This window comes from Camelus ferus, chromosome 23 (genome assembly GCF_009834535.1).
Source record: "Camelus ferus isolate YT-003-E chromosome 23, BCGSAC_Cfer_1.0, whole genome shotgun sequence".
NCBI classification, from domain to species: domain Eukaryota; kingdom Metazoa; phylum Chordata; class Mammalia; order Artiodactyla; family Camelidae; genus Camelus; species Camelus ferus.
Genome location: NC_045718.1, coordinates 31,793,769 through 31,817,804, shown reverse-complemented (window position 1 = coordinate 31,817,804; position 24,036 = coordinate 31,793,769). Strand labels below are relative to the sequence as shown.

The 24,036-nt window shown below is 47.9% G+C and overlaps 1 protein-coding gene across 7 annotated transcripts in view; it reads right to left on the bottom strand.

Annotated features, from left to right (window-relative positions):
* SUSD4 (sushi domain containing 4) overlaps positions 1 to 24,036 on the bottom strand; it is a 109,442-nt gene that overhangs the window by 10,436 nt on the left and 74,970 nt on the right. For 4 of the 7 annotated variants that reach the window (XM_032466630.1, XM_032466631.1, XM_032466633.1 and 1 more), the window contains 2 exons: positions 23,448 to 23,621; positions 19,558 to 19,746 (listed from right to left, as the gene is read on the bottom strand). In XM_032466630.1, coding sequence (XP_032322521.1) covers positions 19,558 to 19,746; positions 23,448 to 23,621 — 363 coding nt within the window. Of the gene's footprint in view, positions 1 to 18,145; positions 18,185 to 19,557; positions 19,747 to 23,447; positions 23,622 to 24,036 lie in introns of all 7 variants that reach the window. The other 3 variants (XM_032466629.1, XM_032466632.1, XM_032466634.1) reach the window with 1 other exon arrangement.

Here is a 24,036-nt window from a genome sequence, read left to right as displayed (position 1 = left end):
AAAACTTTAAAGTCTTCACGATAAGCCAGAGGCCCTCTCCTCCCCATTACCCTCCCACGGGCAAACAGCTGCAATTTTCCTGCTGTTTCTGGTACCATTTTCACTGGGAAAGAAAAAAAAGTTGAGATGTGATAATAGCTTAATCAAAGCTTCACCACAAGCACACAACACAAAGATTCATGTGTACTTATGAAGGTCTTCGTGAAGGGCGACAGCGCTTTGTTGGTCTCCCCTCTAAGAAATACACTGAAATAGAGAGGTCAAGGTTCCTAACATGCTCAAAACAATGCTGTTTGCTTCCTCCCATGATGCACCTAACAAGCATGCAGATCCTGCAATGGAGTATCTGATAAAATGCAGTGTTTAATTCGCACATCCTTTATTGCCATGTGGACAATATTTAGAACAGAGCTGGGTGATGCTTGTTGAGGAAAGGTAAGCGTGGGGTTGGGGTGAGGATTAAACCCACTGTAAAAATAAACCTCAGCTGCTGCCAATCTGTGGTGTGGAAAACAATGCACGGGGGAAAGATGCTCAGGGCTTCCTCCTGAAACAAGTGTAAAAATAAAACATACGAAGATTCTATTCTTCTCGCTGGAAAAACCCCTAACAGCTTTTCGCAGAGCTACTGAAGTTTTATGGACAGGGCCCAGTTTTCGGGCAAGGGCAGCGGTCCCCCAGGACCAGCCTCAGTGGGCCGGGGCTGGCCCGGCTGTCCGGTGCTGGACCACTGCTCACACAACCCAGATTTGGAGGGACTGCTGCCCTGGAAACCCGTTCTTGTTTTCCTCAGGGAAGACAAGACTCTTTTCTTAATATTACGCAGCACCTCAGTGAACTCAGCAAAAGGCAGAGCCCACAAAGCCTCTCCTCGGGGGTGCAGTGACATTTTGGGGAGTGCTTCCTTGCAGGACAGGCCAGTGCACTGCAGGGGTTTAACTCTCCAGCTGCCCGGGAAATGCCAGCAGCACCTCCCTGTCCCTGGGACAACCCCAAACCCTCCTACATCTCCAATGCCCTAGAATCACCCTTGGAATCTCCCCCTGCCTCTCACCTTCAGCTCTGGCCCCAGAACCAGCCCCTCCCACCCCACTGACAGGATGCCCGGGCAGGGAGGGAGGGACACAGAGCCGCCTTCTCCCACCCAAGTCACCGCTCCCATCTCTTCAGCCCTGAGGGTTCCCACAGGTGACTCCCGGCCTCTGATGGTGAGTGCTGTTCATCACATGGGGGTGGAGGGCTCGAGGGCCCCAGGGTCAGTCAGCAAAGGCCGCCTTGTGCTTGGGGGACCCACGCTGTGCCCACCCCCAGAATGCAGTTGGAGCATTTTCATTTGCTTTCAGGCAAATAAACCTCAAAGGGCTTCCCTGTGGTCCTTCCATACACCCAGGCTCCCACACCCACCCCCCACTGTCTGAGCTCACAGAAGGTCAACAAATCCATTGCCTGAAGTGAAACGAAGCTGGAGAGAAAGCCTGATGCATTTCTAAGCAGAAACCATCTCTTCCTGTTTGGTATAAACAGCACTAGAGCACCGCATAGACACGGGAACCCATGTTACCTGGACAGGCTGCATTTCAGACCTTCTGAACGAAGAGCCTCCTTGCCTTCCTGTCCAAGTATACTGATTATACCCTTTCACTCCCTTCTTAATTCATTTATTTAAAACACATGTTTTGGACAACCATCGAAACTAGATAATACATTGATCTCATCCTCCTGGGACTTACTAAAACTAGGTGATAAATAAGTAAACATATGAATATTGATTGGCTGGATAAGGCTTCTCTCTCTGCTGCATAAAACATCACACCACACTCACTCTCACACGCACAGGAGGCGGCATGGGCGACCTACACCCACCTCCCGAGGGGCCTGGAAGGCACCTGGGACCAGAAGGAGCCAGATGTTCTTTTACACACAAGAGGATCCCAAATATAAGCTGGTCCTGGCAGGGGACTCAATAACTAGGGGCGTAAAATCTTTAAAAGGCAAGGCCAGGCCATTGAGCTTCCCCTGAGATGGAGACAGGCCAGAGGACAGCTGCCGTGTGCACCCCCCAGTGGAGAAACCGAGGGATCCAGGGACACCAGAGCAGGCCAGGTAAAGGTCCTGGTCCAGGAAAGGTGGCCAAGGGAAGTGCTGGGAAGAACATCCTGGGCAGAGGGGGTGACGTGCAGGGGCTGGCTGGAGGCATGAAGAGAGTAGGGGATGGTGGCTGCATGTGACAAAAGAGGAGAGAGGGCTGCACACAGGAGGGGGAGAGGTAGCCAGGGCAACGTGTGGCTGGAGGCTGCTGGCTGCTCCCACAGTCCTGGTCCCCTTTTGTTCCTGGGCACAGAGATGACTGCACTGCCCAGTGTCCCTTGTTCCTCTAAGTTCTAGTCACTGGAATGTGAGCAAAAGTGATAAATGCTACTACCAGGCCCGATCCACGGAACTCTTCCAAGCTTCTGACTCTAGAATGAGATGACCCCCACCCCCTCGCCAAGGGGTGTACCCTGAAAACAGCAGAGCCGCCATTGGCCCCTGAATGGGCTGGAGAAGAGGCTGATTCATGCTCACTAATTCCACTGCAGGAAAACAAACTTCTATTTCGTTTGAGCCACTATATGGTTTGGGGACCCTTCTCCCAAGAGTGGGTCTACCGTAAACAGTGTGCAAGAGCAAAGCACTCGCTCTCCTGCTGTTCGCTGCTACAGTGACCGGCACCCACCCTCCCCGCCATGTTAACGCTGCATCTGAAGAGCGTCTAAGGACTCATGTCAGTGGTCCATCAACCCTGCACACCGGCTTCCCCTGTGAAGCTTTGCCTAACTGGCCTGGGGTGGGTCCTGGGCGCGGCCAGGTTGTGGAAGCTCCACAGGTGATCGTACTGACCGGTCAGAGTAGAAAGCCCTGCCTCAGCCATCGAATAGAGAGCCGGGGAGATGAATCTCCCTCCTTCTCCACCTGCTGGGACGGATGGTTGACAACATTCAAGGAGCCAGTGTGAGAGGTAAGGTGCCATGGTCTCTGGTCAGGGTCTTCACCTTCCACTAGGCCCTGGCTTTCCAACTGCAGTCCATAGACCATCGGCTTTGGGATCAGCTGGGAGCTTGTGGGAAAGGCAGAGTCCTGAGCCACACCCCAGACCTGCCGGATCAGAGATTTCATTTTAGCAAGAGTCCCGGGTGATTCATATGCACGGTCCACTTTGAGAAGTGCTCCCCCAGACCCCAAGGAAACTGAAGCTGAGCTCAGTGGTGATGAGGAGAGAAAACTCGCTCTTAATGGCAGAGCCTGGCCCTCAGCTGGCCTGGAAGAGTACGGAGACGTGGTGGGAAAGCCAGTGACTAGCTCGAGCGCAAAAGCATCATCTCAAGAAAGCAGCACGTTGTCCCAGCAGCTCCAGGAAACAAGAGCACAGAACTGCTCTCCACACGGACACGACCACCCACACCTTTGCCTTAAGAGTTCTGCTGGCTGTTAATAATCAAAACCACTACTGCCCTGGCTGTCCCCAGGCCAAGTTAAGTTTGAGTAATGATTCCAGGAAGCTGCATGGTACCTACTCTCCATGCCAAAATCATAGCTGTTTCCAAGGTGATGTCCAAAACCTTGCTTTCAGCCCAGGGAAAATCAATAAACATTATGCAGCACGTAACATTTTCCACTTTTGTTTTGCTGTAACAACACGGAAGGCCAATAAATGTGTCCACCCAAGGAAGCAAATGATGACGAGGCTGGGGCTTTGCTTGTGTCCAGGCAGATGGCTCATGGTGCTTACTTGCTCAGAGGTGTGCTGACAGATCAAATTTAAAATCAGTATTACCCAGTATCCTGGAGGGAAGGGCTCAGATCCACTTTCCAACTCAGAGTCACCACATTGGGGGGGGGGGTCCCTAAAGAAATACACAATGCATCTGATGATGACTGTGAAACTTCAGTGCAAAAAATACATATATATATATGGCTTTGCATAAGAAATCCGAAGTGTGCCTGGTTTTGGAGACAGAATGAAGCCACAGAGGAGCACTCAGGTGAGGGAGCAGGTGTAAAATTGTGATTTACTCTGACAGCTTTCTGCGGCCAAGGAACGCTGGTGCTGGAGTCCAAAGCGGACATGTGTTTCTGGGTCCTGATGAGGTGTTCTTCCCTCTTTGCAGTGACTGGAGCGTCAGGGGCTACATCGAGTACAGCCTAACTCACTACAAGGTGAAAATAAATCACAGCTGTAGTGTCAAAGGGTTCAGATGTCTGTGACCCTCTTCCTCAGTAGGACTCCTACAGTTAGAATGCCGGGCGGTAATCGGGGCGTCTTAACTTTTTGTAAGGGACAGAAATCAGGGGCCCAAGATTATAAAGGAGTGTGTCCCACAAGGTAACACAGAAAGCGCACAGGTAAGGGAGCATTTAGAGCAGGTTTCTTCACCTCTCCCTGCAATCAGCAAAACCTTCCACCATTAGAGATCATGCTGAAACTAATTGTTTCCAGGGTATCCTGGCAATTTTTAAGTTCTTTCTCCATCAACTGGATGAAGGCACTACATTGATAAATGGATGTATTGATTTTCTGAACTTCAAATTTTTCTCCCATAAATTTTTTCTTAAATTTTCTCATGTCTCCTCGTTCTTGTCTGTTAGAAGATCCCAGCAGATGAAGGAATGAAGAATTGACTCTAAGTTCATTACAATGGGAAGCAATTGGTTATGCTTTGTTCCTCACTGCGTGTATGTACGTGTGTGTGCTTGGTCCTATGTTCTACCTAGAAAATAAATAGCTGCTTCCTGCTAGCAAAAGTGCTTCTAAGGTTTACACAGTATTTCTTAGTGTTCTGAAAAAAAATGCTATTCTGTGAGAAGTACTATGCTTTTCAACATCTGAACATATTTGAAAACTACTGATTTAGAAGTCATGAACAGTGGAAGCAGGAAAAAAGGGAAAAGTCAGCAAGAAGAACAGAGAAGGAGAGAGTGTGAGATGAGAACGTGAGGGACCAGGAAGACGTAACAGCTCAGTGCATTATTGGGAGACCCTACAGGCAACTCTACATAGTGCAAAGCACATTTTCTTGGGTTCGAACGCTGGTTCAAACGCTTAGGAGCTATGTGACCTTGGGCATTCTATTTAACCTCTTTCTGGGCTAATTTTAGTTTCATCACCTGTAAAACAGGATAGTAATACCTACACTGCCGAGCTTTCATAAAAATTAGACATAGTAGCTGTAAATCAGCAAGCACAGCGCCTGGCACAACAGGAGACACCCGATACACAGTTACTACTGTTAGTAACTATGTTACGTATGCATAGCGGCTATAGTGCCTGTCAGCGAGATGGAAGAGCAAGCAGAAATGACAGCAAGTTCCGCCTGCGGGGGCAGCATCCATGCACTTGTTCCCCTTAACCCCAGCAACAACTCTGCAGAGCAGGTGTTACTGTCTCATTTATATAGATAGCATAATCGAGGCTCAAGAAAGTGAAGTGACTTGTCCAGGGTCACCAACAAATAAACAGAAGAGCTGGGGTTTGACCTCAAATGAGGCTTACTCCGAAGCTGTGCTGAGTCTTGCCTGGGTTTCTATGTGTGTATAGGGGCAAGGAAGTGTAGGCTGCCCAAGGCCCAGGTGTGAGAGCAAGGGTTTCTCTTTTTTAAAAAATTGTAGAACAGTTGATTTACAATGTTGTTAGTTTCTGACAGAATAGTGATTCAGTTATACATATATATATATACATATGTATATACATATATTCTTTTTCATAGTCTTTTTCATTATAGGCTATTACAAGATATTGAATATAATGCCTTGAGCTATACAGTAGAACTTTGTTGTTTACCTACTTTATATACAATAGTTTGTATCTGCTAATCCCAAACTCCTAATTTATCCCTCCCCTTCTCTTTCCTTTTTCATAAACATAAATTTGTTTTCTATGTCTGTGAGTCTCTTTCTGTTTTGTAAATAAGTTCATTTGTATCATTTTTTTAGATTCCACATATAAGTGATATCATATTATATTTGTCTTTCACTAACTTAGTTCACTTAGTACAATAATCTCTTGGTCTATCTGTGTTGCTACAAATGGCAACACATTCTTTCTAATGGCTGAGTAGTATTCCTATATATATATGTATGTATCTCACAACTTCTTTATCCATCCATCAGTTGATGGACATTTAGGTTGCTTCCATGTCTTGGCTATTGTAAATAGTGCTGCTATGAACATTGGGGTGCATGTATCTTTTCAAATTAGGGTTTTCTCCAGATGTATGCCCAGGAGTTGGGTTGCTAGATCACACAGTAACTCTATTTTTAGTTATTTAAGGAATCTCCACACTGTTTTCCATAGTGGCTGCACCAGATTCCATTCCCGAGAGAGCAATGATTTCTTGACTTGCTAGGATGTGTGTTTTGCACGGTGGGGTCAGAGTCTGGAAAAGCCCTGGAGCTTCTAGAGATAGAAGAAAGGTGAGATGGGGAACCCTGATGGACACAGAATACTCCTGTTTCATTTGTGGGCAGCAGCAAGATGCCATAGACAGAGCCAGAGGAGAGGTTAGCTCAGGACAGGGCTGTGGGCAGAGTCCAAGGATGCTGGCCCACTGGGGTTTTGGGAGCTTTGACCTGACGCAAGAGGCAGAAGGAACACAGAAGGGGCACCTTCTTCTTTTCAAGCCAAGGCAAGGAGAGCATGCAGTGTAGGTTGAATTGTGTCCCCCCAAAAGTTTTGTACAAGTTCTAACCCTAGGTAGCTGTGAGTATGACTTCATTTGGAAACTGGGTATATTGCAGATGTAATCAAGTTAAAATTAGGTCATATTACAGTAGGGAGGACCCTTAGTCCAACATGACAGGTGTCCTTGTAACAGGAGAAGAGACACACAGAAGGAAGAAAGCCATGTGAAGACATAGACTCATAGGGAGAAGGCCCCACGATGACAGAGGCAGAGACTGGAAAGGTGGAGTGATAACCCAAGAACATGGCCCTGTCAACACTTTGATTTTGGACTTCTAGCCTCCAGAACTGTGGGAGAAGACATTTCTGTCCTTCTAAGTCACCATCTTGTGGTACTTCATTACAGCAGCCCTGGGAAACCTGTGGAGCATGAGTCTATCCTTGGCCGGGGAGACACAAGCCCTTGGGCCAGGTCCACAGAGAAGCAACCAGCTGGAACAGCAGGGTTTCCTGATGTCAGGATGTCCCACTGAAATAAACAGACATCAAGATTTCCTCTAAGTTAAAAAAAAAAAAAAAAAGAAACCACGTGAAAGTGGTTATTTCATGGGACACACTTCAGTGGGTGGGGTGGAGTAAAAGCGATGCAGGAAGACTGAATCCCAGGTCTGGGACCTAAAGAGCTCCTTGGAGGATACCAGTCGCTCTTCTCTTTGGGTCGTGCTGGTGGAAACCAGGCTGGGGAGACTTAACGCTTTGAGGACAGTAGTGTCACTCACAGTTAACTCACAGGGCCACAGCATCTTTGAAAACGTCAAGCAGTGTGGGAGAGCAAGGTTCCTCTTACGTGCTATTTTAGCCAGGGTTATCTATAGACTTCTTGACTTCCCAACTTTCTATAAATTCACTTTTCTTCCCAATTCAAAAGAATTTGCCTTGGAATCAGATACTTATGGTATAAAAATACAGATTGATGTTGGCACAGTTGTTCACTTGTGATCTCTTGAGCTAAGGACTAGCTTTAAAATCTGAATTCCAATATAATTAGCTCCATTTAAAAAAATTTCTAGCTGTTTCCATCTCCTCAATGCCTGGACCTATTTCATCCCTTCCCATGAGTGGAAGAGATGTTGTTAGAAAGTGCATTATGTTCTCATCCACTGAAGAACAAACTGGCCAGAAGGTGAGCAAAGCCCTAGACTTTTCTGCAGGAGCCCCAGGTACTAGTAGGAAGAGGAATGACCAGATGAAGGGTCATCTCTGCTCAACACTTTAATTTTAGAGAAATCTGGGCACAATTTAGATTCAGGTACCATCTTTTTGCAAAAACAAAACCCAAAACAACAAAAAAAAACCCTCCTGTATAAAATGTCCTGTACAGAAGGAAAACATGATTGTGAACACAGGTACTATGTTACAAGTTCTATGAAAAGAGAATGACACAAGTCACCAAGAGGGACATGGAAAATGAATATTGTACCTGCTTATCACCCTGAATGTCTAATCACTCTGGGAAAAACAAAAGGAATTCTGGCAATAGTTTGTGAAGAAAAGTGGGGCTGGGGGTGGGATCTGGGGAGAAATGACCACAAACCACCCTGCTGAATGCTTCCTGGCGACTCCCGGCCTGCCAAAGCCATGGAGTGACTGAAGGGATTTATCACCTTCTGTGTCGTACCTGATTGCAAGAGGTTTTATCACCGTGAAATACAAGTCATCTTCCTTTCCAGAGATGAGAGAAGGAAATAAATCCTTCCTGGAGCAGGGATGGAGAAGATATTCTAGAGTTTAAGGACAAACACCAAGATTTCCCCATTCGTACCGGCCATCTATTTTCTGAGCGTAATGAAGTCACCCTCTTGGCACAAGCTAGTGGCTCAAACCACTGGCCGCAGCTCTGTAGTTGCTTAGCACTGCTGTCCCTTTCACTGACCTGACATTTAAACATCACAAAATAAAGACCTCTGTGCACATCTATAAGGCTGTCAAAAATACAAGGAGATTGCAAGGCAAAGGGGAAATCCGTTTTGGTGAGAAGCATGAACGCAGCGACAGAAAGGGGCTGGCTCCCCTCTCCCTTGTCCCCCTCCCCCCAAATCCACCCTGGTCTGCAGCAAAGGGCTTAAAGATCTCAGATCTCTCTGCCATGGAAGATGTGGAATTCAGACTAACTCAGAACAGTGACCCAGGGAGTAGCTTGTGTGTAGGATTCTCATTTTATATGAGCAGCTTTCACTGCAGACAACTTGCAGCATTCCTACTGACGCAGCTGGAGCCAGCTTCCAACTCCAATCTTCAGGTTTATTCCATGACTGGGGAGTCAACCCCAGCCCTGCCCCTCGCACCCAAGAGACATTCCATAAAGACCTGAGTGACAGCGACTGGCTTCAGAACCACTGGGTCCCCCAGGGTCTGAATCCGCCCCCGGACAGGCTGCCTGCCCGGGTGAGAGCTGAGGGGTGGGGGGCTTGGGAGAAGTTGCATCCGAGCCTGGTGGGACCCCACCTCTGAATGTGAGTGTGAGGTGAGGGAGGGGGTTAGGCACGTCCCCGCTGGTGTTCTCTTCTTGACTTGGTGGGAGAAACCGTTCCAGAATTCTGCCCCCTTTGTTCCCCTTGGGTGGGAATCACCTCTCTTCTTTGACGTCAAGGTAGAATCTCTGCAATTAAATGAGGTGAAAAAAAAAAAAGGATAATTCTAGGAACCTAGGAGAGTTGGAGGGTTGATGGTCACGTGTTTCCAGCAAAACTAGATAAAAAATCAAGGTGCTGGGCAGGGCGTGCGGGGGGTTAAGGCTGGTGAACAGCGGGACCTGGAGAGAGAGGATGAGGTGGAGGGAGGTTCAGGGCCGTCTGTCAGGTCAGGAGTCATAATTCAAGAGAAAAAGAGCCTCTAATGTCATAGCAGGGGGGCCTGAGAACTTGGTCCTATTTGAAAAATAGGAACAAGGTCTCTTGGTTTTCTTAGGACAGAAAGTCAGTGTTTCTGGATTCAATATAGAAAAAAAAAAAAAAAAAAGAATAATGAAGCTTTCTGATGCCCCGGCACAATCTACTCTTGAGTACAAGAGAGACGAGTGCCCGAGAAGAGGAAGATGCTACAGTGGCAATTACTTACTGTGTAAAAAAAAAGAGAGAAAAAAATTAAGCACAGTGATCCCGGAGAAATGCTGGTATGACACTCAGGCAACTATTTTCTGGTAATCACTCTGCTGCAATGTATGAACAGGACATGGAAATGGTATTAGAATAATTTACTATTGCTTGTGAACAATACATTACCAAGGCTGCTTGTTATTTTGCATTTCCCTCTAATAAAAACCCCGTTAGCATCGCAGGCAAGGTGGCTGTACTACAGACAGAGCCAGAGACAGGGATCTTCACTGCCAAGAAACAAAACAGGCGAGATGGTAACACACTAGCACGTGTGCCAAGAAGGTAGAACACACTTTCAGTTCACAAAGCGACCTCCACGTTCATTCAGACAGGGTTTCTCCCTAGCTAATGTCACTAACCCATGACAGGGGAAGGGCCTGAGATTTCCTCTTTCCCAGGCACAGGGAACACACCTGTCTTCAAAGGAAACTGAGGAGTCTTCGGGTTTTGAGAATAAGATAGAGAAATCCCATAAGACTGGCTGATGTAAACTGGGTCCCTAAAAAGCATTCTAAATTAGCCATCTAATACATCCTTCAAGGCTGAGAGTCTGAGGAGATGGGGGAAGTCTGTGGAACCAAATTGTTCCATTTCTCTGGTCTCAAGTTCCTAAGGAGGCAGAACTAGATGAATGATTTTCATACTTGACACTGGCAAGCTCTTTCTCCAAATAAATCTTAAGTGGGAACAGCAGATGTCATTAATGTAAACCAGGGCCGTTGGGGCTGGGGCAGCTGGAACAAAGCCACCTTGGACCCTCCTTGCTTCTTAGGGACCTCCCTGGGCCTCAGGGCCTTGTGGACAGGACAAAACCGCATGGCCAAGGATCTCCTAGCCTTGTATAAACCTCCTCCATTAGGTAGGGAAGAAGAGAGAAGGCATAGGATCAGATAAGCAGATCAAATAGAAGCCTCTCTCCGTGTCCCTGTGGGTAGAAGCCCCACTGCTACACTCAGTAAAGAGGAGAGAAAGAAAAGCCATCCATTGCTCTTTTCTTCGTTTTCTGCTGATTCCATTTCCTGCTGGAGTCAGCTGCTGGCAGGACCATGGGTGAGTCTGCAGGGAGCTTGAGAACCTAGGAGAAGGGGATGGAGACACTGGCCCTGGCCAGCTGGTCTCTTCTGAACTGTGGGAGGCCTGGATGGGAAGGAACAAGGTCTCTTGGTTTTCTCAGGACAGAAAGATTAATGTTTCTGGATTCAATATAGAAAAGAAGAAAAGAAAAGAAAAGAAAAGGAGAGGAGAGGAGAGGAGAGGGGAGGGGAGGGGAGGGGAGGGGAGGAGAGGAGAGGAGAGGAGAGAGACATGTGCCCGAGAAGTGGAAGATGCTACACTGGTAATTACTTATTGCATTAAAAAAAAAAAAAAAAGGAGTGGGGGAGAGAAAATGAAGCACAGCAATCCAGTGGGTGACCAGCTGGTCAGTGATATTTTCACTCCATCTGAGGTGAGCAGGACTCGGATTCCTAACAGCAATGGCCCCACAGCGCTCAGTGCATCTCTGGTTGGTACCAGAGCCCCACCTGGGAAGGAGGGAGGGAAGGAGGGAAGGAAGGAAGGAAAATCCCCACACTGTCCACTATTAAATGCAGCGCAGCTCAAGCCAAATCCTCTAGTGTACTCTCCTCCTCCCTCCAAAACCTCCTGCATGACACAAATCCAGGTTGCAGGGAACTTTAACAGAGAAGGAAGTGGCCCATGAGCAGCTGAGCAGGGAGCCAGCAGGCGCAGGAGGGAGAGCACAGCTGGGGAGACAGGTCAGGGCTGGGTCTTCAGGATCTTTTCAATCCTGGCTCCGCAACTTACTCCCTGAGGCCATGCTCCTGGCCTGCCGCCTCTCAGTGAAGAGGGCAGAATAACACCTGGAGGTGGTTCGAGGCTAAATAAAGACAATAAATGAAGTGCCCGGTGTCAACGGTTAGGATGACCCCCAACAAACATCGATTTCCTCTCCCTGCTGATGAAGGCTCAACTGTGGGTCAACTGTGTGAATAGGAGCCTCAGGGAGACTGTCAGCAGTCAGGTCAGTCGTGTTGGGGGGAGCTCTCCCAGCCCCCCAGGCCTTTGCTGCTCCCAGAGCCAGCAGAGGACAGGGTGGCCTCTTTGAAACAGTGTGTTCTGGTTCAGAGCAGAGCCAAGGAATGTGGCGGCCAGAAAGTAGCCTCAGAGATCAGCTCTCGAAAAGGACTCCCCCGCTGGCAACACGATTAGCACTCAGGCCCTAATTTCCAGCAGGCACTCTGGGTCCTAGAGGTGCCTGGAAGAGCACTGTGGGTAGAAAGTGTGGGCTCAGCAGAGTGAGCAAGGTGACCCTGGGAAAGGGGGAGGCTGTCTGAGCCTCAGTGTCCTCACCTGCCGTTGGCACCACGATGCTCGTGAGGATGAGACCATATACCAAAGGTGCCTCCACACTGCCTGGCATGGAGCTGGCAGCCACAGATGGTTGAAGGGATCATAGGACAGTCTAGTTCTGACAGCTACATGCTGATGCATACACACACCCCGTGCGAGGGCAAGGAAGGCCGGGAGGAACGAGGGGCTTTCTGTCTTGGAGTTGCTTCCAGGAAGATGAAGCTCTGAATGCTGCTTCTCTCTGTTCAAGAACGTCGGTGAGGAAAGGAGGGGAGACCAAGCGGCCTGGGTCCCCCACATCAAGGCAGCCCGGTGGTACCAGAGCCAGGGTAAGGGGGTGGGAACCTCGGTGGCACTCCCAGGCCCCGAGGCCCTGCACAAACCCACTCAGCTCAGGCACTGCCAATTCATTTCTGAAAAGGAGGTGCCAGGGGTGGTGCATTGGCTGGGGGAAAGGTAAACCGGTGATGTCAAAGGCTTTCTAAGCTCTGAATTCTATTCAAAATCAACACCAATAAATCCTGCTGTGACTCGATTCTATCATTTCCCTCGATCGACTTAAAATTCAATACAGAAATTTCCAGTTAATTAAGGGATGCAATTCGCCACTCTGTAACTGAAGATGGCTGGCCAGGAGGGCAAGAGAGACTCAACTTTCCCGTGCTTGTCAGGTGAGATATGGCGCAGGGGGTGCACAGCTCCGTGGGAGAGTGTCTGACGCTGGTTTAGGGAATGACACAGCGACACTGGACCTCACCACAGACAATTCATTTACAGCAACCTTCCTTGCGCCAGGCCTGGACTCCTTTTCATGCTTTGAATTTTTCTTTTGTAAAATGGGAACAACCCTGGCACAGGGTAGGCTGTGATTAGACCTTTGAGTGTTGTCTCTGAGCCCCTGTGGAGGGGCTGTCACTGCTCTCCGGACCCAGGGCAGGTCTTCTGTGAGGAGGTCTGGATTTCTCTGCTGTCTTTCTGGTTCCTACACGGGATTCCCTTTGAAGTCCCGAGGCACTTCCGCGGGAAGGCAGGGCTCCTGGAAGGAGAAATGTACCGCATCTCTTCTCCCGGGCGCCTCTTGTACCAGAACAAAGCACGACGCAAAGGCGGTTAGGGAGCTGGGAACCCTCCACGTCCAAACTGGCTTTGAGTTTTGATCCCAGATTGGAACCTTTCAAGTCATTTTGCATTTGGCCAAACGGCTTTTCAGTTTCTTATTTGTCCTTTTCCTATATGAGGACGCAGACCTGAAAGGACCCCTGGGCACCATCAGGTTCTTAGGAAACCTCCCTGCTGCATTCCCTGCAATTGACCCTGAAACTGATCAAACGCCCATCTTTTCCATGTGCGCTGTGACACGGATGGGAAGGAGGCAGAGGGGCATCACTTTGGGCATTCTGAGTTTGTGGACTGGTCGGATTTAAAAACAAAAACTTTTGGATGTTCAGCTTCTAATGAGGTCAGGTTTGCCTGTTCCTGGGAGAAACACCAGCCATGAGGCTGAAATAGCCTGTGGAAAGGCCAGCATAGGGGAAGCCACTGCCTCAGTCATGGATAATAAAACCTTACGTCCCTACAGTTCCTGGAGTGATTTATTCCTCCGTTTGGGAAAAGCAAACACATAAGCACAATGAACTCTCCTGGGCCCTGGGTCCACGCTCACCGTCCTCCTGGGAGGACGTGTTCCCGCTGCCTTCCGAGTGGAGCCCGGGGGCAGAGCCAATCAAACAGAGTGAAAAGTGACTCACCAACCCCACCCTCTCCAGTCCCTTCAAAACCAGGGAGACCCCGTCTAGAACCCCTTCCAAGTGGCCTCAGAGCAGGTTACAATCTCCTCTACCACCAGAGGCCCTGGAAAACTTACAAATGGAATATTCAGAGCTGAAGCCCACCTGTCTAGAGAAAGAGCACACGGGGTGGGTGAGCCCAGGGCGCAGAGACCTTGCATCACTTGGTTGCTTCTGTATCCTCCTTACCTTGCAAAATACACAGCATATGGACATTAAAAAAATGTTTACAGAACGCATAAACAATTCCCCAGGCATTTATTTAAAGTTGCATATCCTACTGGTTTTGGTTTCTTTCTTTTCAGACTCTAACCTCACTAAATGTTTTGCTGGTCCTTTCTAGATGTGATCCTACCTTTTTCCCCAGAAGCTATTGAAAAAAGGACTTCTGGTTAACCGATCCAGTTCTCTAGTTTAACAGTTGGGAAACAGAAGAATCTCTCAGTGGGGAGGTCACAACCAAGGACTCAAAATTCCACGTTTTGGCATCAACCATCTGTCCTCCCAGCCCTTGCTTCCTGCCTCAGAGATGCAATAGTGTGATCTCTGCTGTTGTTAACCTGCCCCCAGGAATTTCTGTCAACAGATACCCAGCACGTGTTATTTCCAGGCCATTTGAAACCCTGAATGTGAACAGAATGTTCTGGATACTGAAGGCTTTTGGATGGTTCTTCCCTATGTAGACAAAGAGCCCTTTTTTTTTCTGCAGCCACCTGTACCCAGCATCCCTTGCAGCCCCAGCATCAGAGTGTCTCTGGTATTCTGGGCAGTTAGTACCACTTCCTAGATGTGTGTGTTAGCAGTCCGCCCTATAACCGTTCGTTGCACATTTGGTTCATTTGCTTATTTTTATGCCCCTCAATATCCTCCTCTACTCCACCTTCAAACCATTGGGCCAGCGCTCCACACACACACTGAGGCACGTTGCCTTGGCTAATGAGCTCTACAGAGCTTCAAAATGCACAGTCCTCCCACACGAGTGAGATAGTGAGACTTCTCTTTTCCCAAAGCCCAAGCAGAGACCAAAAACATGCTTCTGTCTGGTCTCCAGGGAAAAGAAACAAACAACAAAAAACTCGTACATCCCTGGATAGAAATTTTCATGTTACCATCGTGATACACCTACCAGAACTTTCCTTCCACCTGTTCCAAACGCATAAGCACGCTCGTGCCCCCTGGCAAAGGCAGCTGCGGGCACGGGCGGGTGCCAACTGTGACGACACTACTCTGAAGATAACGGGGTTTGTCATCTTGTTCTCCCCCTTAGACACCACACGCTTCAAAGTAAAGAATTACATCCTTTTCTTTCTTTGTAATTTCCCAGCGGCCAATTTGGTGTTGCTCTGTGCCTAGCAGGTGTCCAATAAACACTGCTGACAGCGTACTCCGGGTTCTGAGCACTTACAAATGAGAAAGTGCCCACGTTCACTGTCAAAGGGTTTTTATTTTTTTTAAAGATTTCTTGGATTCAGTGTGTGTTTCTGTGTGTGTATAAGAGAGAAAGATGAGAGCCTCAGAGATGAAGACGGTCTGAGAATGGAAAACATTAAGATACACAGAGACAAGGCAAAGCGCCCACCGAGACCCACAGCGAGACAGACCAGCACATTGAAACCCAAGGGGCCCCTTCCAGGCTCAAATTTATATATTCATATATTTTAAAAATGACCTAGCCAACATTCTGATCCAAGATTTTGTGATTTCAGGTGTTTTACCCCCACCCCCTGGCTATGGGAAAACATACATGAGACTGGTGCGATGGCACAGGCCTTGAAACACATCACCCACACCTTCACACCGGCCTTGGAAGTTCTTGCCACCTTTGGTGAAGCTGCCAGAGCTTTTCTTTCCAAATTATAAACACCTTCATGAAGCCAGGCATCAATTACGGGGTTGCTGACAGGTAAGCGTGACAGCCACCACTCAATACTCGCGCCAGTGAAGCCTACGCCAGTCCACCAGGGAGGGAGACGCCATGCGGCGGAAAAAGGCACGGCCAAGAGCTGGGAGTGTGGACAAGTCACGTCACCCTTCAGGGTGTCGGTCTCCTGGTCTGCGAAAGGAGACACAATTCCCGATCAGCCCATTGGCCGAAATGAGGCTCTGCTGTAACAGGATGAGTCGGTGGGGGCAGCAGAGAGGGCCATCTGCCACCCAGAGGGGGAGGGGGTGGTGGGCAGCAGGGCTTCCTTGGGACTCAGGGCCCCCGGCAGCTGGGAGGAGAACTAGACTAGATGGACAAATCTCTTGCTATGTGATAACTGTTTTAAATTTTTAAATGCTTTAAAAAATGGCTATAAAAATATCAAATTGCAAAGAAATCAGAACAAGACTTAGACTCTGCACCCTGATGATGAAGAGCACGAACTTGGAAGTGGCAAAGACCCGTGTTCGCGTCCCCTCTCCCCCACTTACCGGCTGTGTGTCCTCGGGTGAGTTACTGAGTCTTTAGAAAGCTGGCTTTGCTCATCAGTAAAACTGGATTAAAAACAGTACCTGTCTCACGAGGGCAACAGGAGGACTAAATGAAATACTGTGTCGAACGTTCTGACACATAGTGAGCTCTCAAGATTAACGGTAATTACTATTATTGTTCAGTATTTCCTCCCCTTATCTGGGATTCACCTTCTACAAACACAGTTAGAAGTCTGCAAGTAACACAAATTGCATCTGAACAACCAAAATAGTGTCACGATGTATACGCATAAAAGCCTGGGTGCTGTATTCGCATAGTAACCCCCAGGTTCTCACTTATTTATTGTGATTTTATACACAATTCCAAGAGCAGTAATAATGATGGACACTTGACTGACCACCTACTGGGTACCTGCCACTTCCCTAAATGCGTTACGTTCGTTATCTCACTGGATCCTCACAGTCCCACAAGGCAATTATAATCATCTCCCCCATTGTACAGATGAGGAAATGGAGGCTGACAGAAGCTAAGTGACTTGCCCCGGGTCAGAATGGTTAAGGATGTGAACCCAGCCAGTGTGATCCACACTCTTAATCAATACACCACAGCACTTCCATGACATCCTGGTGATCCAGTCTCCTGGCTCAGAGCGGGTTAGAAAAAGAGTTGGGGGGGTGGGAGGTACTGCAATGACAGGTACACTGACATCTGATAGACTGATGGATTCACAGGGAGATGGGAAAGGGAAGGAGACGCAAAGCTTCTGCAGAAAGGCTGCCACGGCACAGCTGCCCAGACCCAGTCAGCTCAGGGGTCAGAACCCCTTAACGCACTTCAGAGCCCCCGAGAACATCACGATTCCACAGCACAGTGCAATCATTTTCACTCTGCCGTTAAGAAAAACCAAATTGTGTGCTGGAGAAAATGGGGGTAGGTGGGTAATGTGGGTGATATATTAAAGGGATGGTAGATCCCCTTGGGACAGTATATCTAGTCGAATACCCTTTGACCCTTTGACAATTTGCATAAATGAGGTACCATCTTTAGAAAAAGATGATACACAATTCAAGTAAGAGTTAAAGAGAAACCAACATCCAGGTGCATCTGGGTGTGTTTTCTGTGAATCCTTACCTTTTATTTTAACCTGCTGCTTAACTTAACCCAGTTTCTATCAAGTCTTAAGACAAATAAACCCTTTAGTCCTCTCTGTGCCTCTCTGTTTAAAATCATGCCTTTGGTGCCTTTAGCCAGGGTAGCATTTAAAGGTCTCACAAACTAACTGCATCAGAAAATTGAAAGGAACATGCATTGAAAATAAAGATTTAAAGTATTTTTTTTTAAACCCAAGGTAAAAAGGTATTGAGTGGCCTTCTTGGCACAGGCAGCTGTCACCTGGACTTTCAGTGTCCTCCTAGGGATGGAGGAAAAGAGACCTGTGTTAACCATGAGACTCATGTCCAATCAGAAGCTGGTCACAGCTTCCTATTCATAACCTCAGCTCGCCGCCCCTAGAAGTCGGATTTTGTTTTATGCCTATTCACATCATATTCCCTGAGTTTCATAAAAACTGCTTTTGAAGTCCCAAAATGAAGCTTATCAGAATAAAACTGCATGAAAGGCATTTAAACCAAACCTGAAAAGATTTCAAAACAGGCATTTCAAACGGATATAATCATCACAATGATACCTTTAACCAATCCTCTATTTCTGGTTATCTGAGCAGGGAGAAACCCCCAGGAACCAGAAAAGCCCCAGTTCACCAGCAACCCACACTCACCTCGCCTGCCAGCGGTGTCCAGGTAACACAGAAGCTGTTCTGGGTGGAAACAGAGGGAATCCCTTATCCTTCTAAGCTGGGATTGCCAGATTCGGTAAATAAAAATACTGGACACTCAATTATAGCTGAAGTTCAGATAAACAAAGAATAACTGTTTACCGTAAGTAAGTCCCATCCAATATTTAGAACGTGTTCACATTACAAAATTAAGTGTTGTTTCTCTGAAGTTCAGATTTAACTGGGTGTCCTGTATTTCATCTGACATCTCTACTGTAGGCTCTGGTCCCCAAGGGGATGTGGGACAGGTGGGAAGTAGGCGCGAGTTGGGGCTCCACTTACCAGCCTAGGAGAACAGCAACACTGATGGCCCCGGCTGGCATTCTCGCCCCTTCGAGCACTAGGCTCCCTTTCTCTCCAAGGAGGCTGCATGGCTCCAGCCAACCCACTCCAATCCATGGTCTCCCTTAAGAAAGACACCTTCTCTGATCCCTCTGGCTGTCACCCCCCCAAGGCACATCTAACCTGACCTCGTCCCGCACTGAGATGTACACGTGGAGACAGGGCGTGTACGACTCGTTTGTAACAACATTCTGTTGTGTCTTGTTTCGTTTTCCAAGAAAGGCTGCAAATGGGCTTTGATTGGAGGTTCCTTTCATTTTTTTTTTCTTTCCCCTTATAGACCACCTCCCATCTACTATATCTAGATGCCAGGAAGTAAATCTGGGTTTGCTTCCCTCGATCATAATTTCAAGACCTGAATTAAAGCGAGGGCTGAGCCAGCATGTCCAACTCGCCTAGAAGTTTTCCTAAACTCTCCATCCATAGACTCTGTCTGATTCTCCTAATGGATGCCCCGATCCACTCACCACTTCATACCACTGATTAGTGATCTTTTGTGAACCACACTCAAAAATAATCACATGTATTTAACAAAAACAAGGAAGAAAGATATCCTGGTTTCAGGCTTCCAAGTGTGTGCTTGCAGCAAAACATTTACAGCTAAGCCATAAAATGCATGGAAATAGGGAGAAACACTGACACAACAATAAAGCGAGGGGTGAGATTAACGATGCTATAATACAATCTGTTTTCATTTGGTGCAGAGAAAATTAATTTTCGAAGACATTTCATTTAACTTTGCAATAATTTGCAGCTTAACCTTTGAAGCTAGAAACTTTTCTCTTTCATCCCCTTTAACCCTAAAGACGGGGGAAGCTGGTTTTATGTCTGGTTATAAGTATTGCTTCATGGCAGACGACCAGGCTCGCTGCCTCTGCTCGGGATGGAGGCACGCAATGGGTACTCAGGGAACAAAAGTTATTGCTGACTATAATTCTCAGCTCTTCACCTCCTACTGAAACGTCTACTTTAATAAGCCAAAACTCAACTTCCAAAAGAATAAGATGTGTTACCTTCCAGAGCAAGGCACCGGGGTGGGCTGGACGACCAGATAAGGTTGTGTAAGCACTCGAGATACTCCGACCCCTCGAGTTTGAATCCGGGAAAGCAGTGATAGGAGATCACGGTTCCCACTGGGAAGGAGGTCTGGAACTCAGAGATGTTCACGTAGCCGTTAGAAGAAGCGAGTGGTCTCAGGCAGCCTGTGACGTGGGAAAGAAAAGGGAGGAGTCTCTCGCGGTCATCTTTGTACACCGAACTGACAAAGCATGATACGTCTTCAGGATTCTCCCACTGTGAATGTGGCATGGCCTCCAAGGACAGTGCACCTCGGTCTTTAATGCTCAGACCTCCTTATCTACGTACCTATTCTATTTGTAAAGCAGGTATTTGCTTTTATGGTTGCAAATGGCACCAAGAGAGTCAGACAAGTAGGGAAGGACTGAGGGAGGGTGCAGATGAGGATCGGGACGCCCCTAGCTGGTGGTTCCACCCCTGACTACAAGTTAGAATCGCCTGAGGAAATTTTTATAAACACCAATGCCCAGCCCTGTGCCCGAGGTCTGTGTACAGCCTGGGCATTCCTATCTTTTTCAAAGCTCCCCAAGGAATCTTAGTGCCAGCAGAGCTGAGAACCTCGAAGATGCCACAGAGGAAAGAGACACCCCAATGGTTTCAGTGGTGGCGGTGGGCACCTTGAGAAGGTTAGAATGCAAACTGGGTCCCATGGCAGCGGATAATGGAAGACACCTGCCTAACATGGAGCAATGAAAGTTTTCAAAAATCTGCTTGTGTTTTACGTGAAACAGGAAAGTAATGTGCAGCGCAGTGGTTCTCAAATTTGAGAATAACCCAGAGAGAGGGCTTGTGGAACAGACTGCTGGGCCCCACGCCCAGAGCTTCTGATTCGGTAGGATCTGCACTGTGAAAGGTTTCTGGGCGCTGCTGCTGTGGCCGCAGGTCTGTGGGCCAGGCTTTGAGCAGCCCTGCAACGGCGAGTCTGCAGCAAGCACGGGATTCCACATGCTGAGTGGGAGTGAGACCTGGATCCCTACTTCGGTGAAACAGGAGCCGCCTTTCTGTCTTGGAGGCTGTGCAGCCGAGTGGAACGTTCCCGGGGCGCCCCATCCCACTCTGTGCAGCATCTGCTGTGATCAGGGAATTTCTTATTGGCTCCGGCAGTTTCACTGGAGGGAATAATGACCCTGCAGAGCTGGTGCTCTTCCCGGGGAGAACTAATTGCGTGTGAAGTAAATAATGTATAATGGAAATACCTACTTTCCCTTCCAATCACCAAGTACAAATGATAGCGCGCACACACTGCAGCAGATGATGGAGCGCTTCTCCTAGGCTGTTACATGTTATAAGCATCACAGGGCTTTGTGTTCAGCAAATTGCTCGGGTCAGAGCCCCAGAACGTGGTGTCTGTATCAGGGTGAGACCAGGGTGAGGCGGGGTACAGGACGCAGGGAGGCATCCGCTCTGGGGCCGGGTAAGTGCCGACCTGCACTGCTGTGTCCTGGTGTCCCCGCACACCCCACAGGCCCCGAAGATCCCCGCCCTGAACCGGCCACGCTCCGGATGGACCAGATCAAACTCGCTTAGCCACCCTTTCGGGCAGTCCTGACAGCCTTAAATGATTTTTTTTTTTTTTCCGGAACTGAAAACTGACAGTACTCATGGCAAAAGTGAACTGTATGGGGTAAGTTGGGAATCAGGAATAAACAGGATCAATAATTGATAAAAGAAAGGCAAGCAAGTTGACAGGAACAAGTGACTGTGTCAGAATCCCCTAAGCACGGTTCAAGTGAGGCAGCACAAACGGCTGAGCCCAGGCTCCCTCCAGGGAAGGAGTATGTTTCTCAGCTACCCACGTGGGTAAACTGCATTCCCTAAATAAAAACTAATTCTAACCCACAGGGAGCAGGAAGCATTGGGATGTGGCTCGGCTCTCTAAAACACAAAGTTTCCATGGAAAACATGGCCTTGGAACAGTACCCAACCCTCCGCAACCCCAAAAGGAGAGGGAAGAGGTTATAACACATGCAGCTAATCTGAGAAAGAATGCTATGCTCATTCTTGGTTGGAGACAGCCTGCCCTAAAAATACAGAAGAAAACTGGCTTCGACTCAGTAGTTTGATGTGATTTCTATCTGCACTTCTAGATAATGGAGGGATGGCTCCTTGAACTTCAGCCCCTGGATCTACAGGTGAAAAGCCACAGGATGAGATGTCACTCTAAGGCCAATTGTACGCCCCCAGGGGGCTCGAGAGGTGTCAGGCTGTGTAAGGCACCTTGCGCAGCGCCTGTGTGGGCAGGTGGCAAGGTGCCGGGGAGGAGGAGGGTCAGGGCCCAGGGCTCCAAGAAGGCAAGAAGGTGGGCTGTGGGTTGTATTGCTGTTGGAAGAAACATACCTCTTAGGAGCAGCCGGCCAGCTCTTCCGCGTTGCAGAAAACATCAAAGCTGTGTTTTGACTGAGCTTTCCTAAGGGGTGGTGGAGGGGCGGGGCAGGAGTGGCCAGACAGGGCAGAGGAAAGCCCGCACCCGAACGTCCCACAATGACACCCCAGGATGCACATTACCAGAGGGCATTTAAAAAAAATCATGGGGGCAAGAAGAACTCCTAAAGCAGCATCCTGTATTTAAGTGACATAAAAGGACACTGAAAGGGTGGAAGAACAGAAAGGAAAGTGGAAACTATGAAAGCAGGAAGTGGCTGCATACACCAGAAATCAACACAACACTGTAAACCAACTATACTTCAATTAAAAAAAAAAAAGAAGTGGCTGGAGTCTGAAGTCATTTTCTTGGCCGTTACTCGGATCTCGCCACGGGACTGGAACGAATCAGTGGTTAATAAAGTCCATTTGAATGAACAGCCCCACCTAAAAGCCGGCTGCTGATTTTGTGGACAGTCTCTGAAAGTGTAACTAGATCACACATCTCCTTTAAAGATGTAATACTTCACACACTAAACAACACAGCAAGTTTCCGGGGAGAAACACAGGGGTGTGAGGACCAGGGGCTGCCTCTGCCTTCCTAATCCTAAAGCCTTTGTTTCTTCAAGGGGCCGTGACTATTAAGCTCTCACATAAGGAAATGATTTATTTCCAACTCTGGGGCACACGAAGCAATATCAAAGTCTGCCAGTCGTGATTTCCAAGCATAAAGTTAACATCCGTCTCAACTTTAACATGCCAGTGCTTTTGGCGCAAATAAGATTGCTCGCCCACTCCCTAGAATTATGAATTATGCATGCGCTTCTTGGTCCTTCGGTCCAAGTCACATGTCAAAAAATAAAATCAGAATTAATGTGAACTCGAGGGCTTATTTTTCACAAACAGGGCCCTCTGTGTCGGCCCAGGCAAATTTTAAAAATGCAGGAGGATAAATATTCACCGTATGGTTTGGATAAAATTTGAATTTGATTATTTTTTTGCTCCTCATGCATTATAAAAAGGGATGACATTATTAAGAGAAAATAGCTTCTGTAAGATTGGCTTTAAATATATTCGCACCACTACTGAAATCAGTATAAATGCTCCGCTATTTCCATTAAATATACAATAGTTCATCATTGTGTTCACAGCCCAGTTACAAGGCTCCTAATTCTGAAGCTACTTTCGGTTTCTTAGAGTAAAGGAGACAACCCACATGCGAAAGAATAAGGTGTTTCCCATTTAAACTTTAAAGCAGGGTGTGCGGAGCTGGAGAGAGCCACAGACAATGACGTGATCCAAGAACAGAGCTTTGGTGACAAGACTGGGGTCCAGCCGAACCACGGGCATGCGTGGCTTTGTGTTTCCCTCTGTCACTGCTACCATTGTCCTAGAGAAATAAGTACACAATCTGCAATCAAATCTGAAAGAAGAAAAGCTGAGAACCACGGCTTCCGCCCCATACCTTGACAGATGGGCAGATTGTCCCATGTTCCGTCATCGCGACATAAGGAAACCACGTTGTATAGGTCGGGGTAACGGATCTTGAAGCCTTCATGACACATGATGATTAGCTTATCTCCGTGTCTGTATGTCTTGTTATGAATCTCAGCATCTTCGATTTGTGGGATCCGGCAATCTGCAATTGCGTCAAGGGGAGACATTATTTTGGAAATTGAAAACAGTTGCGGTTCACAGCTTCACCAGACAGCTCTTATTTTCAGACCTGGTCTCAACCTACATGGCAATCTGATAAATGGTTCCTTACTTATCACTGGGCTCAGGTCCCAACGACAAGCAGCAGAACCTGCTTACAGAGAAACAGGAAGAGGGACCAAGGGCGCGGGCAGTCCGGGCACAAAAGGAGATTTGTTTCTTGCCTGAGACACTTCACATCATACAGTTAAGCTTGCAGACAATTTTGGAAAGAAGTGAAGAAAGTCAAAAGTTGGGGACTGACCTAAACTACCCATCTGGTTGCACACTTCGCCATCTCTGTGGCCCGTGCACAGCATGACGCAGCCTGCTTGGCTGGTCTTGCCCAGTCAGGCTGC